The 16,567-nt window shown below is 43.6% G+C and overlaps 1 protein-coding gene across 1 annotated transcript in view; it reads left to right on the forward strand.

Moving 5' to 3' along the window:
• The first annotated feature begins 4,842 nt into the window (after positions 1-4,842).
• The window catches only part of PRKD3 (protein kinase D3), a 45,762-nt gene continuing 34,037 nt past the window's right edge, over positions 4,843-16,567 (forward strand). The window contains exons 1-2 of the mRNA XM_037405081.1: positions 4,843-4,956; positions 7,570-8,597. Coding sequence (XP_037260978.1) covers positions 8,307-8,597 — 291 coding nt within the window. The 5' untranslated portion in view covers positions 4,843-4,956; positions 7,570-8,306. The remainder of the gene's footprint in view (positions 4,957-7,569; positions 8,598-16,567) is intronic.

The following is a 16,567-nucleotide window of genomic DNA, read 5'->3' on the forward strand; positions in this document are numbered from 1 at the left end:
CAAGAAAAATCAGCGTGGTTTACAGATTCTTAGGCAAAAGCCCTGGCATGTCTGCAGAGATCAAGTCACAGGAAATCAGTCCAAATCCCCCTACCAAGTTGACAGTGATCCCAACAGGACTACACAGCAGAACAAAAATCTCTTGCCCCTCCATCAGATTTCCTGTGGTTGACTATATAATCAAGATGCTGGACAAAATTTCTGGGTGATGTGCCAGGGTTCTCATACAATTTAGCAGAAGAAAAAATAATACAATAGCTACAGGAGAAATTTGCCAAGAATATAAGCTTGATTCGGGACCAGCTAATACTGTTTTCCCCTAAGGGACTGTGGTCCCACGGAGGGCTGCAATTCTTTGCTAGATTATGAATGTGGCAAGCATAAAGTCAGCTTAGGACAGTGTTGATCTCACCTACATGGGAAACACAGATAAAAATTTAAGTGCTGGACCAGATGTGTAGAGAGATTGAACAAGAGTTTTTAAAGGTGTTACTTTCAAAATTTGAAGTAGAGATCTCCCTTCCCTCCCCCTCATAACCACCCCAGAAAGTTCTATGTCTAATGATACAAAGATGACTGAGGAAAAAAAATAAAAGAAGCATCTATTGAAATGTAACAGAAATCAGTGCACTTCACAGCTGAAAAGAGAATTATGTAACTTTTTAAAAATAATACACAAAGTTTAAAAAAATTAATCAAAGGTGACAAACATTTTGTTTTGCCAGGGATTAGTAAAGAAAAAAACATGTTGTTTAGTCCTACTCCATACTACCAAATTGAAAAATGTCAATGAATTGCCCAGCTGACCAGCCGTTCTGTTTTATGCATTTTAAATAGTTGGTTTATTATCCTGAAAAAATCAAATAGATGTAACCAGATATCATCTAGAGAGAAAAGACGGTAGATTATGCGAAGAAAATCATACATTATCTGTTCAAATATAATCTTTACATCGTTCCTTTCCTGTAAGCCAGCTGATGTGACAGTGCCATCTATTGAAGTCCCGAAGGATAGACGTTGGAGGCAGCACTGCCGAAAGCTTTTTCTTGTGCTGACCCTACAGCATGTAAGCATTTGTCAGCCCAAACCGCTTCTGGGAAGCTGAGGCTGCATGCTGTGTCATTACCTTCGTTATAACTGGAGAAATGCACCGTCAAATGCTGCGGATTTGTTTCCTCAAGAAGGGGATCCCTGCCCCTTTCACCATTTCGAATACAGTTTTGATGCTCAACTCTTTCAAGTGGCAGACCCATGGTGGGGAGAGGAGGATAAGTGTGGTTCGTTGTGGTTTAAAACACAACGATTTGCCAGCTATGGTAATGCTGCTATGGCCGATTTGCCAGCAGTGGTAAGCCAGCAGTGAGAACACACAGTCTGAGATGTCCAGTGCTCAGCAGCCTGGGCTGCCGCATATTAGAAATCCGTAGGCAGCTCTTACAGCCCAGAGGAAGAGGGTGGCATTCACAAAGAAGCACATGGGCCTGCAAGTGCCCGGTGCTCATGTGCATGCTGTGGGCTTGAGCTGCTGTTCACCCCAGCCAACTTGTCCACCGCTGATTCCTGTGGGGTTTGGAAGAGAGCCTTTATCAGGCTGTGGAAGTAACGTGCTTGGTAATTCAGGTTTAACAGATTCTCTTCCCATGGGCTGATGTATTCATGGACAAGGTTTTAGCAAGTGAAGTGTGCAGGTTAGCCTTAAACATCTATTTAGGGAAATGACTTTATGTTTATTTCAGAGTCGGTACAGTAGGATTATATGGTATGAATGAGGCTACCCTCCTGGCAGGCATAAGGATCTGTGAGATCATTCTTTAAACTAGTAGGGGGTAAGTGAATTCCAAAAGGTCAATTACATATAACAAATAATATATTTTGTTTTCAGTGGATTTATACCAAGGTAATTTTTTATTCCATGTGTTTTAAGCTTATACTAAACTTTTCACTGTTTTGTCGGAGGTGGATTTTAGGACAAAGTTCAGCTAAGGGCTCAAACCGAGACGATGAGGTAATTCAGAGACACATCCACATTTCAGGATTTTATCCAAACCAAACCTGAACTCCTAACTCTTTTTCAGTTCTCTTATGGGGAGAGGAGGAAGAAAAGAGACCATGAGCTGGGGGGGGGGGGGGGGGGAAGAAAAGCAGTTCAAAATTTTGTCCATAGAGATATTAGTTCCTCTTTTTTGCAAGCATTTTTTGCAGATCTTGCAAATCCTGAATGGGGGCACTTGCTATGCAACATCAGTGTCAAAAGCAGTGAAAAATAATCATGGCAGCACATGTTTATGGAATTTCTCAGACAAATGCACCAGTCAACTCTCGCAAGACGTTGCCTTCTTTGTAACCAGATAGATGATAAGAAAATATTCCAAACATCAGATTGGTGAATAGAAATGTATACATTATGCTTCCATTTTCAAATACAAAATATCCAAATGCTATCGACATTACTTTCAAACTGGAAAAGCTTGAAGCATTTTTAGAGTTATCTAACAGTCGTTCCAAATGCATTTGTCTATGTAGACCTAGCGGTCCATATAGAATGAAACCCATTTTTTTTTAATAAAAGCAAATCAATACAATAAAAGTTACCCCTATTCCTTGTATCTTGTGGCTGTCAAGAGGGAGTGATCTGTAAAGTGCAGCTGGCTTCAGTAGGGAAAGCTCTGTGCTGTGAAAACAAGCTAACCATCTGAGGGAATGATGTGGGCTCAGAAAAAAGGTGAACTTTGATGAAATCCACAGGAAATCAGTAAATACGGTAGTCACAAAAATAACAAACAGAATGCTCGCTCCATCAGCTGGTGCAGAGAGGGCTAATGCTGTCACGATGCTGCACTATATAGTCACACAAAGTCAGTTGCGCATATACACAGATGTATGTGCTGCTCTATACATAGATGCTGAAATGCAGAGCTGCTTTCAGATGTGTGTGCAAATACTTACAGCAGTTTGCTTTCTTGTGGCTGATGCTTTCCTGTGTTCTGTAATAAATTGATTTAACTAATCCATCTTCTGTTCTAATTTATGAAAAAGCAGCTATTATGGCTTAGGGCAGCAAATTAAATGGCACCAACCCTATTGGATGGTATAAAGCTGACCTTCTTTGCAAAGATGTTTAATCGTTGCCCAGTGACTGTGGTAATACCTAATACCCATCTGGTATTGTCCATAAAGCACTATTTTTAGGGCTGTTACTCAGAATGTGAGAAGCTTGCCGCACTTTAAATATTCCAGAGTATGATTCCTTGCTGTGCTAAACATCAAAAATCATGTTTATGGAGGCAAGCTCTATGTTTACAGTGGTGGCGTGTGGGAGTCCCACTTCAGAGGAAAAAGGAAACGAAGATTGCTCAGTTATCTGGTGCAGAGCTTTGGCAAGAACATCCTCTATTCATGGAATAGCCTTCATTAAAAAGTCCCAGGGTGTTTTTTTAGGATTCAAAACCAGTTAAAAGCAGAATCAACCGTTAACTGCTACAGTCTGAGTTTAAAGTAGTTCCAGATTTTGACAAGAAGCTTCAGGCTAATTATTTATCAAATAAACTGGCTCCAGTCAGAACACGGACCTGGTTACAGTCTCTATCAGCTGCACTGTGTAAAGGTTTGATGCAAAACAAGGCAAAGTAAGTGAAAAGACTCCACTCAGCTTCAGTCGGTTTTAGGCCAGGCCTTAGGAGCGTGAGATGAAGGAAATGAGAAACGTACATTACAGACAGCACTACAAGTGACAGAGCACTAATCTGTTTCTCCATCTGCGTCTCGCTGAGCTGAGAATTGGAAGCCTTTGAATTTCTGTTAACAGTTTGCCTTTTCCACATGTTTTCGGTCTGGTATATAATTTAAAATGCAGTTAACTCCTCACGGTTTTAAGAATCGTACGGAGAGATTGAATCCAAATTCAAGAAGGAAGATTATGTATTGCCTTTTAAGGGGAGCTTTTTGGCTGGAGGGAGGTTTTAAATACCGTTTTGCCTTGTGACTGGCTTTACTCAGTATTTCTGCTGAAAGTTTTTGCTAAATATCTTGCGTGCAGAGATTTGCTGGTGATGCAAGGGGGGCATCACTAACGCGGAGCAGAGGACGGGGTTTGGGTGAATCAGCATTCGAAGCTGAGGAGGGGCGGGGGGGCGAAGCACTGTAGCAGACAGGGACAGTCATGTCCGAAAGGGCCCGGAGAGCTTCTGCGGCAGGCGGCCAGCTCGCCCGCTGCTGGGGCTACCGCGGGGAGCATGGGGGGGGGGCGGCAGGCACGCTGCTCGCACGGAGCCCTTTCCAGCTACCGGGTCGGGGCGGCCACGGAGGAGACCAGCGTGATCCTGTGACACACTAGGTCAAGTATTTCCTGTGCAGAGATGAAGGGCCCCGTCCCAGGCCCGGGGGAGATCCCCCCCTCCTCACCCCACGGGGCCGCGCCGCCCACGCCCCGCCAAGGTGAACGGAGCGCGGCGCCGGCGGCGGGCAGGGCCGCGGCGGGGCGGGCAGGCCCGGGGCGCTCCCTCAGGCGGGGGGCGGAGGAGCCGGCGCAAGGCGAGGCCGGCGCTGCCACAGCGGCAGGCGGGCACCAGCTGACGGGGGCACAACTTGCGGCCGGGCCGGCGGCGGCGGCAAAACGGAGCGGCACAGCGTCCGCAGGCGCCGCGCCCCGCCGCCCCGTTAGCGGTCCGGGGCATCAGCGCCACAGGCAAGAAAACTAACGGAAACTCTGCGGGGCCCGCCCGCGCACGCGCCGCGGAGCGCCGCCCGCGCGGGGCACGCCGGGGCGCGTAGTTCGCTCGAGCGCGGCGCCGCGGGCCGGAGCGCGGCCGTGGGACTGCAGCTCCCGGCAGCCCCCGCGCCGGCCGCAGCCCGTCCCGGGCGGCTCTGGGGTGTGCGGGGCGCCGCGGGCTGCGCGGCGGGTGCGATGCGCGCGGGGCAGCTGCGGCCCGGGACAGCCGGCGTCTGGCGGGGCCGCAGGTGAGGGCGGGGGGCGCGGGGCCGGGGCCGGGACCCGCCGAGGGGAGGGGAGGGGGGGCGGTGGCCCGGGCTCCGCCGCGCCGGGGAAGGGCGGGGGCGGGCTCGGAAAGTTCCTGCCGCGGCCGGAGCGGCGACGTCGCCGTCGGCGGCCCCGGCCAGAAGCCCTGCCCCGGGGGCTGCGGGTGGGGGAGCGGGGGTGAAGGGCCGTCGACAGCGGCATCTCCGCTTTGGCGGGGGGGTGCCCCGGGTGGGGGTGCCGGGCCGCAGCCACATCATCTCCGGGGAGCGGCGCGGCGGGGAGCCTGCCGGCAGGGGCGGGCCGCCCGGCGGGGCTTTAAACCTGGGGGGGCGCGACAGGACGCGCCGGGTGGCTGCCGGCGCCCGCCCGGCCGGGGCTGCGTGACCCGCGGCAGGCAGGACGCGGCCCGCCCCGGCCCGCGGTGGCGGGGAGCCGCCCGCCCGCCCCCCCGGCACCTGCGGGCGGCCCCGAGCTGTGGCTTCGGTCCCTCTCGGCGGGAAGCGCCCGGGGCCCGCGGCGGGGGAGGGGCCGCTTGGAGCGGGGCCGGGGCCGTGTCGTGCCTGCGGGGGAGGGAGGGCACAGCCGGTGCCGGGTGCTGGGGAGGCCGCCGGGGAGCGGCCGGGCTAGGGGGCAGCCCCGGGGGGAAGGGGCGGGGCGGGATGCGGGGCTGGGGCAGCCGGCGTCCTCCACGGCCCTTCGCCTCTGCTTCGGCAGCTCTGGGGGATTTTGTAATATATATATAAGCATAGAATCGTAGGACTGAACATACGTTTCGGTATGCACTGATTTGATGTTCAGAATCCGTTTATCGTAACTACAATTTAAGCACTTTCAATGGTTTTACTTTCTCAGAAAGATCCATGCTTTCCTACCAAGTACCAAAAATTAACTCCATTAAAGGCTTGTATGCAAAGACACTTGGTATGAAAAATGCAAACGCATCGTAGTCTTGGTAAATACAATTTCCATTCTAATTAGGCAGCTGTAGGTGAGCTTTTGCAGTGTGTTTTCACTGTCTGAACTTGCTTAGTAGACCCGTTAATTCTTTCACATCATATGGTGCTTGCATTTTCTATCATGTTGGTTAGGCATTATTGCCTTTAATTCAGATCCACCCCTGAGGCTTGTATTTGCTATCTCTGGTATCTGTGAGAGGTGAGGGATAGAAAATCAGTATGCAGAAAACAAAAAGAGGTCATCTTCCAGCAGAGTTGAAGGCACTGTGAGGTTGCTTTCTTGAGAGAGGTACTTAAATGTTGCTATACTTACTCTTCATATTTATGGCCTTCCTCTGTATCACATTTAGTGTGCTCTTTAAGGCAGAACTTGTCTTTTCAGGTATTGTTGGTAAGTGCCCAGCAACTCTTGAGTATTTGAAGACAACAGTTTGTAGATACCTGTGCTGAAAATCTAGAAGGTGTCAGATCTGTCTTCTGGAGCCCCTGTTAGGAATTTTTATCGCAGAACCAAGACCTTATCTTCCTTGCAGTACTGCAGTTTGTGTACCTCTCTTTCTTTATCTGCCTTTTAGAATGGGGTGGCAGTGGGGTTTTAAATTACCCCGCTGGTAAATACCAGAGGCGCGTAATCTATTAAATGGACTGTTTTACCACTTATCAGCCTTATTTCTATTAAGGACAGTTTATATTGTGTGTGATAAACTGTGGCATCTCTCTTCTGAAATTTCATGTGATCTTAGTAATACCTGTTCTGAGATTTTGTTTCTGTTTGTAAGGGAAGGAAGGAAGAGGTGAGCTTACTGATTTTTGTGCCCTGTGTAGTTCTATCCTCCTTTAAAAACTATTAGTAATACGTAGTATCTATGTTCTTGAACCACTCTTGTGTTCAGGTGTAAATTCTTCTGTGGCAGAAGTTGCATGAGGAATCTAAAAATGATTGTTTATGAGCATTTCAGTTGCTCATGAAATGCTTGAAATATAGAATCAGGTGGCACACCACCTTGTAACAAGTGTTGTTGAGCCTGTGCTCATGAAATGATTTATTTTCAAAGGTTGTGGCATACTCGCTTTTTTAATCAGACATGTGAGCATTAAATGATTCCCTTCACCCCGCCTCCCCCCCCCGCCAAAGGAACCAGTGCTCAATGGGATGAGTTAGTCTGTGTAAATGTTCTTCAGTTGTCTTGAATAAAAGTATTAAAATGATACCCTGAGTATGTGTTACATAGAGGCTTTTTTTGAATTTTGACATTATGGGTTTTTTTGACATTTCAATGCATTTGATAAATTTCCTTCCCTGCCCACCAGTTTCTCAGTATACACCTACAGAGCAGAGCTGTGGTCTACTCCCCTCCCCAACATTTTTTTTTTCTTTTAACAGTTAAGTGCTTTGCTCTGCTAAATTACTGTTAATTAACAGATGTGGTAATGTATTGGGCAGTATTAGGTCTGATTTTGTCTTGTGTATCATACAGTGCGAAAACCGTTAACTTCCAGTTATAAGTACAAAATCTTACTAACAACTTATTTCAAGGAACTGGTGATCCTGCTGCCTCAAAAGTAGAGTGGTTGTGACATTGCTATGCAATTTTGTGCATTTCATGTGAAATAACAACTTTATCTTTTCTCCTACAGGCAGAGTACAACATTTCAAAATGCTGGAGATTATCTGGATGAAGTCAGAGATTACATTTAATGTGATTGTGTCTTCAGACATTCTGCTCCTGCATTTCATGAGCTAAAATATTTTATAAAAATGAAATCAGATACCTTCACAGATCTCCAAATTAATAGTGTCCTGTGAATTCAGAGAAGACTTTCTGAAGGAGGAATAGATTCATCACATACGTGGACTTCTGTTGTTGCTCAAGGATACTCTTTTTTTTCATTCTACAAGTCTGTCTACACAAAGATGAGTCTGCATTTAAGATATGATCTGTGGAATTAAGTGAACGAAGATACTTTTAATGAGTTACCAACGTTTATTTCAATCTGTGTTTCCAGCTTTTTTTTTAGTACATAAAAATGAAGGACAAGTATAAAACAGCAGAGCTGGTGTATTTCTGTGAGGCCTTTATGTAAGCGTCTGTTGTCTGGACGTGGTGCTAAAGGACAGGCAATCTGCTTTTGCTCAGCTGATTGTAACTGCAGAAGGAGAACCTTTATTTAATGTAACTTACAGCTGAAGTTATTTGCTCTTTGGCTTGCACAGAATGAAAGGGAAAATTAAGTTTTACTAGTCAGGGGTGTTTTACTGAACTGAGAAAGGGAAAGTTACATTATCCTTGTTTTCATTTCAAACCAAGAACTGACGAGATATTTTTCTTAGAATTTGACTACTAGGGAGATCTTGACAAAGTAAAGCAAGTCAGATGTCAGCAAACAACTCTTCTCCCCCATCCTTACAGAAGTTTTCCCCACCTACGTGTCATGCTGCTGCACCACAAACCCCAACTTTGTCTTCTAGTCCCCAGTCGGGGCTCTCCAGTCGACTCTCCAATGGCAGTTTCAGTACCCAGAGCCTCACCAACTCCCGGGGCTCTATGCATGGGGTCTCCTTCCTTCTGCAAATTGGTCTCACTCGAGAGACTGTCACCATTGAAGCTCAGGACCTGTCCCTCTCTGCTGTTAAAGACCTCGTGTGCTCTATAGTTTACCAGAAGGTATAGTACAATGCTACCGTGTTCTGCTGATGGTGACGGTTGTTTTGTAACAGTCTGCTTAGTAATAACAGCGTCTGACTTGGAATATGCCAAGAAGTTTGGTACAGGGACAAAGATCCATGTTAGGTATTTGTGTGTGTGTGTATATATATATAAATTGCACATATATATATATGTGTGTGTGTGTATTAGTTATGCACAAAGGAATTTTGCTAACTCCCAAGACAGAAGCTGTTAATTTCAAATCATCTTGTTGCGCTTGCTTGTGAAATCTAGTAAAAGATGATGTAGTGGTAAATTTTCTCTGCAAGAATTAGTTTTAACAATATGGAGAATATGTTTTCTACTTTCAGTGATTGTCACTGACACCTTAGGTTTTTACTAGTTTAAGCTTACTACTGTTAAGGGGTATTCTTGGAATCGTATAGCCAGCTGTAATGAAAGGACCAGTTGTGGTTACAGAAACACACTGTGGCCCTGCAGACTTGCATGATATTTTCTTTTTGTTTCCAGTTAATAATTAAACCCCCCGCCAAACAGCTAATACTGTCCTAGTGTTGTTTTTCCACATAAGGAATACGTGCCTTTCTCTTTTATAAGCTGATTATTATCAGTGTAATTTCTGCTAAGAGGGGGTTGACCAAGAAATGTAAAAATCTTAGCGTACTTTTCAAATGTGTCCTGGTTAAGCTGTTGCAAGTTCTGACTCTCTAGGAAGGAAATAACATTGATCTTGCTGTTTTTGCATCCAAGTGTTATTTTGTTTAGGTTATATCCTACTAAGCAACCTGAAAAGTAGTTAAGTAATAGTTAATATTGTTTCATAAAATAATTAAGAAATAATTGTTCTCCTTCCTCGAGGGAGGGAGCTGAAGGTAGATTATTTTTTAGGGAAATGTTTTGAATTGTTGTGATTGTTGTTTATGGTTGATTAGTTTCATTAGATGATTCTTTTTCACTTAGTAGCTTGAAAGAATGTAAATGCAGACATTGTATGAACTCTCATGTGCATATGCTAGTGTATCTTTTTTATTTGTATTATATATAGTGTATATTTTCCCCGTCTGGTAACTTACTGCATCTTACGTATTTTTACATACTAGTTGTCAACCAAACTGATTCCATAATAACTTTAGGGGCTACCAAAATTCAGCATACTTAGTTCCTTTCTGAGGAGACAAGTTATTAGGGTCAACTTTTTTTTTTTTTTTTATTGGTACCATGCATGTTAGGTGCACTTCATCGCAGCCATTTTAGGAGCTGCTTTTTTCTTTCTGTATCAACTTCTTCTCTTTGCATCTGCATGTTTCCTGCCTGTTCTCTTAAAGATGAAAACAAATACATTCACGCTTATTTTTGTTTTGCCTTTTTGTTCTTTTGGCAGGCTCAGCTAAAAGTTTAGCTCAAGGAACTTCTTATATGCTGAACCTAATCTATTGCAAAACTGAGGGGGATTTCACGATCAGTTTTCCTCTTTTGTCTGGCTTTGATTCAGTGTATGCTCTGCTGCAGCTGATGCTACGAGTAGATGACTGCTTAGTGATAACGTGTTTGCAGGCAGCAAACTGATCAGGAGACGACCTTGTGTGATGGATTCATCTTTCACAAGTAGTTTTGCAGCCAGTGCACAAGTGGCAATATCCTCCCTCTACCCTCTGTTTGACAGCAATACATCCTGCCTTGACTTTTTTTTCTCTTAGATCTGGTGACTGTTGCAGACATATTAAATATTCTAGTATTGCTGTAGAGATAATTTTGTGTTTATGTAAAAATTGTAAACTGTGTTCTTCTGTGTATTGTCACGCATATAGTTGCTTGTTTTTTCCAGTTGAAAGCTTTGAAGATACTACATGTGCTGTTGAGATTCAACAGTGTTAAAGATTCCCTTTCCTCTGGTAATCCACAAAACAGTGTAAACAGGCTTTCTTGACCAGTTCATGGCTCTCAGCTTCAAGGTTACCGTATAGGTTGTTCTTGTGATAGTTCTGTAGTTAGCAGTATCTGTTTACTGTTGGATTTTTTTAATTAAATAGGAGAAATAGCTTTTTTTACTTGGAATAATTTGTAGCTTTTCTTCTTATCTAAGCGTTATCTCTTTACGAGCAGAATTAAATGGAAGTTTCCTTCCTAACTATCTGAGGCTGCGATTAAAGTATCAAAAATGTTGATTGGGAATTAACAGCAGATCTCTGAGAAGGCTGGAGTTTAACCTTTGTGGAAGTAATTATAGCATCCTCAGAAGTTTTCAGAAAAATAGCTTTATGCATTATCTTTATTTCTTTCAGGGGAAATTAATCAACTGGGGGGAAAATAGTCCTGCAAAAGCAGTTTAGTTAGGAAATAAGCACTGTGTTTACCTAACGTGTTTTTCTTAGTGCTTTCTGTATTGCTAGTCTTGCTGGATTGTTGATGGTCAGCTGTGCTTCCTGCTTCAGGTTTAGCTTGTACAGGTTTTGCAGAAGGGTAGTTAAAAGTAGCATCAACAGAACTGAAACTAAAGAGGCATATGTCTGCTAGGAGAACGAGATAAGTAATGCAAATATTTTACGTGCCTCTTAGCTCTGTTAGAAATGTTCTAAATATCAGGAGAGGAGCAAAAACTTTTTTCAAGTTCCAAGTTAAATTCAGGGAGTGCTATGTTAGAGAGATTGTGTATTGGAACATTTAATAGAAGTCCTCAGAAAAACCAAACCTTAGACTTCATAGGGATGCTTCAAAAGATGCTCGGTTATAGTCTCAGTCCATCTTCTCTGTTCACTCCTTATCTAGACTGCTGTACGTTAAAGCACTCAGTTCTCAGGGTTCTCAGGGGGAGTCTGAAGAGGAACCAAAGCACGAACAAATATGACTGCTGGAGTAGAGGGAGTGTGTTTAGAAGCAGAAAAATGTGTAGCATAAATTGCGGGTGGACAGTGTGTGTCCTTGCACAATGATCAGATATTACAGAGGCAAGTTCTTAATCCTCTTCTGTGTTTAAATACCATTTCTTTGTTCCTCACATGAGAGGACATGCAGCAGAACATTGGGCTTAAACAGCTTAAAACTAGAAACTCGCTTACAGTGATGCTCCACTGCCTGCAAACTGAGAATTATGTAGGACAGCGTGCTATAAATGCTTTATTCTAGCTTATGTATTTTGTTCCAGTTAAACTAATATCTGTAAATGAGGAACATTTGTTTGTTCTGTGCTATTACCTGTATAGTAGTATCAGTACCTGCAAGATTTATTGTACCTTTTTTCTTAAACTTCCAAATCTTCACTTTCATGAATCTGAAACTTCCCTTATCTACCTTTTTTATCTACAAACCTGTCCTTCATCCTTTCGATTTTCGGTCATACTCAGCACTCCTCCTCCTTTACATACTTTTCCTCCAATGGCTTTGCATTTTGAAGTAGGCTAGTTGCTCTCCTACCTGAAGATGTTTGCCTGAAATTCTTGTGATCCTTTCTAACCGTTGCCCATACAATATGTTTCTTAATTTTCTAAACTAGGTTTTCTTTTTCTGCTTCACTGAACCCACCCAAATGGTCACCACTTAGCAAAGTGAAAGGGCTGTTTCTTATGTCTTACTGATGAATAAGCTTGTCTCAGATTTTTCTTCTGTATTTTCATAACATGGTGCTCTCATATGTCTTAAATTACAAAAAAAAAAGTGCTAAACCAAACTTACTTTCTCGCTTTCTTCCTATTCTTTCTCTGCCCTTGTATATTTCTAGTGTTTCATTCATGTTTGCTGCACTTGCTTCCTCTCTAATTATCTTTTTCTTATCAACTTGATCCAGCCCAGTATTTTTTTGTCTATCTTGTGTCTTACTTAGCTCACCTCCAAACGCAGTCTTTCCTTCCGTGGCCTGCCTGTTTTGGGTTTGCTGTTAAGCCTTCTTCACCAACGGTGTTTACAATTCTGCTATTGCTGAACTTTTCCATATGTAGTATGTTGTTTTTCAATTTCTTTCTTCAAAGTAGTCTCAAAATTGTCTTGCTTATGTATAGGCTTGAAAACCTCATCTAGCACCTGTTGCTTTCATCTTGATTCCTGTAACTCATGCGTGTTTGGTGTCTTTGCTTTTGCTAGCAATAATATTTTTGTTGTCTTCATTTTTCTTTATTCTAACATGATCACTCTTTCAACTGCATGTGTAATTGTCTCTCAACGACAAATTCATGGTGGTTTATAATCAAATTTCTACTTGATTACTGGCTTGCTTTGTGCTTCTTTGTTCTTTCGTCTTTTTGGCTATTTTTTTCTATGTTGGGATTTTTGGTCATCTTTCTCACTATAGGCAGATCCCTTAAGGTGTCATTATTTACCTTAAACATTGTCTGCTCTCCCAACAGTACTTACACTTTATAATTCCCCAATTGTTTCCAGTCACATTATGCTGTTTTGACTTGCCTGAATTCAGGCTTTAATCTGTCAATAGCCACTTATGCAGATACTTGTATTTGTTTCTTCAAGGCTCTGAACTGTGTAATTTGTTGAGAACACAATCACTGGAAGTATAGCTGTGTTTAAAAGGAATTAAATTTTGCATGTTACGCTTGCTTGTGAATCTTTCCACTGTGTCTGTGGTTTCATACTTTTATCATTTTTATGAATATAGTCCTGGTATGTTATATTCCCTGGTCAATAACTTGACCTGGTCAATAATTAAATGTGATCCTGTCAGTGTGTATGCACTTTTTTGGTAGTTGTGCCTATTGCTTTAATTAGACTAGGTCAGATTTCATTCTCATTAATTGGAATATGACTGAAGTCCTTGGATTGTTTGGAAAACTAGCCAGTTGCCTTTGAAGGTTAAGTAGGCTAGGGTGGGAGGGGGAGAGAGGGAGATGAGGAGATGCATTCTAAACATTTTGCTTTGATAACTGGGGACGGGGCAGGGGGAAAGGCTGCCATGAAGAACATGTAAATGTATCTGTAGAATTTTCTAACCAGGTGACAGCTGTATACCTGTATTATTTGTATGCCTAAGAACTCAAATTTTAATGGGGCTGAATTAAAGTAGTTTGGATAGCTAGCTCTTCAGCAAGGGCTGCTGTAGCGGAAAAAAGTGTTTATTTTAAAATACTTTAAATTGTCATGTTGTGAAAAGACCAAAACATGTGGAAAGAATATGAGCTGTCTTCCAAAGGTTTGGACACTGTCATGGTAATGGCTGTCTAACCAAACTGTGGCAGAGGTGTTGACTTGAAGCTTAATATGATTTCTCAAGTGTTAACAGATGTTTCACTATTAAAATATTGAGGAGTAAAAGGATCATATTACAAGGATCTTATTACAATCCATCCATATTACAAATGGATCTTTACAACTCTTGCAGTAACAACTTAATTTGGTGTAGTAAAAAAGGTAGCAGTACTACAGCCTTCCTTCCTGGTTTTTCTCCAAGTTAAGCTTATAGTAGTTTTAGGTGCTTGTTTTTGAATGGCTCTCAAATGAATGCGAATCATGTTTTGTATTCATCAGCTGTGCTCAAAACATTTTTCCCCCTTGTTGGTCTGCCTTCTTGACCTGTCATCTGCTTTCTTTGTATGAGCTAAATAAGGCAGCAGAGTAATAGAGAGTTGAGGCATGAGAAGCAAACACGCCTGTGAGAAGATGGGAGCTGGGGAGTTCTGGCGGCACGGAGCTCGTATATGCGGGGCAGATTAACATTTCCAGCATGGTAATAGGTTTGTATGCTGGAAAACCTAGCCAAGCAGTAGTCCAAGTATGTCTGTACTGAGGCATCTGGTGCGGGAAAGAACTCATGCAACACGTTTGAAGCTAATTGTCTGTGTGATAATGTGAATTTGGCACGCGATTCTAAAGAGTGGGAGTGAAGAGCTGGGTAGGGATGCAGGATAATAGATTGGAGTGATTTCAGTGAACAAAGAGACTTTCCAAGGTAATGGGTGTTTTGCACCATTAGACTTTGGAATTAACTTTCAGTGGGTTGAAGCATTTGTTTTGAGTTATGATGGGTCATGAGATATTGGACCTTGAAACAATATCCGCCTACGCTTTTCCCTAGTGTGAATTTTTGGCGACTGGTCCAGAACTTTGTAAAGTAAGTCCTGGAACTTGAAGTAGAGGGATTTTTCAGTTACTGCCAAGATAGAAAGAAGCTTCAGTTGTGTTTCGCTCCAGCAGTACTGGCTGCTGTATATTGAGTTCTTTGGGGTAAAAAGAACGATGTAATGCATTATCAGTTGAAACTAGACATACTGTAATACAGTAAAGCATTCTAGATAACACCAATTGGTTTTCCTCAGTGTAACTCTAGTAGTGCACTATTACTGTTAACTTGTGCTAGTACCACACAAGTACAAAGGACTGCATACATTCTTTATGTAAGTTGATGATATTGGTGTACCAGAGATTTAATTTTGGCATAGTCTATTGCATATGTCGATTTCCTGCAAGTGATTTCCTGTAGTTAGATGCTCTTTTGGAACTGTTAACGCTGGGAGCAGTCTCCCTTTTGCTTTTAGGAAACATAGTAACATTGGGATTAGCAGTTTATATATTCTGAGTCATTGTGCGATACTTTGGGCTTTTATGCAGGAAAGTAATAGCTGTGTAATCCCATAAGATAAAACAGGCTTTAAAAAATTCTGCCTTGAGTTTTGTTTTCAAGTTTACATTATGAGCTCTTAACACTTCAAAGGAACTGGGTAGTGCTTCTTTAACAACTTCATGTAACTGAAGGGCTATAAAAGCTATACTTCACTGCAGTGCAAGAGAGAAAAATTTGGTAGCATACAACTTGAACATAGTTTAAGCTTTGCGTAAAAATTCTGCTAAAAGATAGCACTTGAAATAAAAACCTTGTTGATCGATGAGGTTATTCTTGGCCAGCAGTCTGCACATAGCCTTCTGGCTAAGGTGCGAGCAAAGAATGCTGTATTCCCGAATGTGCTGGGGAGCGGAAGAGAGAGCAGGGTGCTGCACGTCTGCAAGGAGCCAAGCCGCTTGCATAGCTCCCCCCATGGAAGCCTGGCCCAGTGCCTCAGACATGGGCCCTGGCGGGCCACCTGCAGCTCATCAGGGCCCGCCACGCAGAGGGCGGCCAGCCAGTGCTTCCATCGCTTGGGCGCACAGGGCTGTGCTGGGGGCAGAGGGGAGGAATCTGAGCTGAAGCGGGTGGAAAGGAGGGGTCAGGCGTTGTGTTAGGGTCTGTTCTTTTATAACGGGGGAATCTTGGCGGGGGTTGTGTGCAAGGACTTGTTCATCAAGCCTGAAAAGTTTTGTTAGATATGGTTGAATCGGACAGGCTCCTGGCAGGGGCGAGGCTGCTGCAGCTCCATGCCCCAGGTGCAACCAGTAGCAAGACTGGCCACCTATTCCGGTAGGCACAGGCACTCGGTTACAGGTGTACTACACGTCGGTGTATACACACAGATCGACACAGGCAGGCACACAGAGCACTCACGAGAACACAAACAGCACCGATGGTCTCATACTGTGCCCTTCTCTGGTGGTTTGGGGTGAAGGCCTGTTAGTGGGAATACACACACAAAAAATAATAATAAAAAAAAAAAACCAAACAAAAAAACCACCCCCACCACCCCCCAACCCCTAACAACAACAAAAAGCAGATATCTCCAGCAGCTGGGCTCAGGCACCCTTTGCCCAGTATCAGTCACTGGATCTTGGTCTTTCCAGTTGCTGGCACCTGGATGTTCAAGCTCTTTTTTTCATTTGTGCTGACACCCAAGACGTGTGGGTCCTCTGACCTGTGGTCTGGCACCAGCTGCTGGTGCTCGGACTCCCTATACACACACATACGCTCAGCATGAGAACACATCATCCAGGAAAACAGAAATGGAATTTAATGAGAAGATAGGACAGATGGTGCTGATCAGGCATGGGGCATGACCAGGCAGTTGTTCTGACCAGCCCCTGTTTGCAGGTGACCAGCCTTTTTTTGTCTTTTGTATATACTTGTTTTGAGAGGACAGTAAAACATGTCACTGCAGTAT

Source organism: Falco rusticolus, chromosome 12, assembly GCF_015220075.1.
Source record: "Falco rusticolus isolate bFalRus1 chromosome 12, bFalRus1.pri, whole genome shotgun sequence".
Lineage (NCBI taxonomy): Eukaryota > Metazoa > Chordata > Aves > Falconiformes > Falconidae > Falco > Falco rusticolus.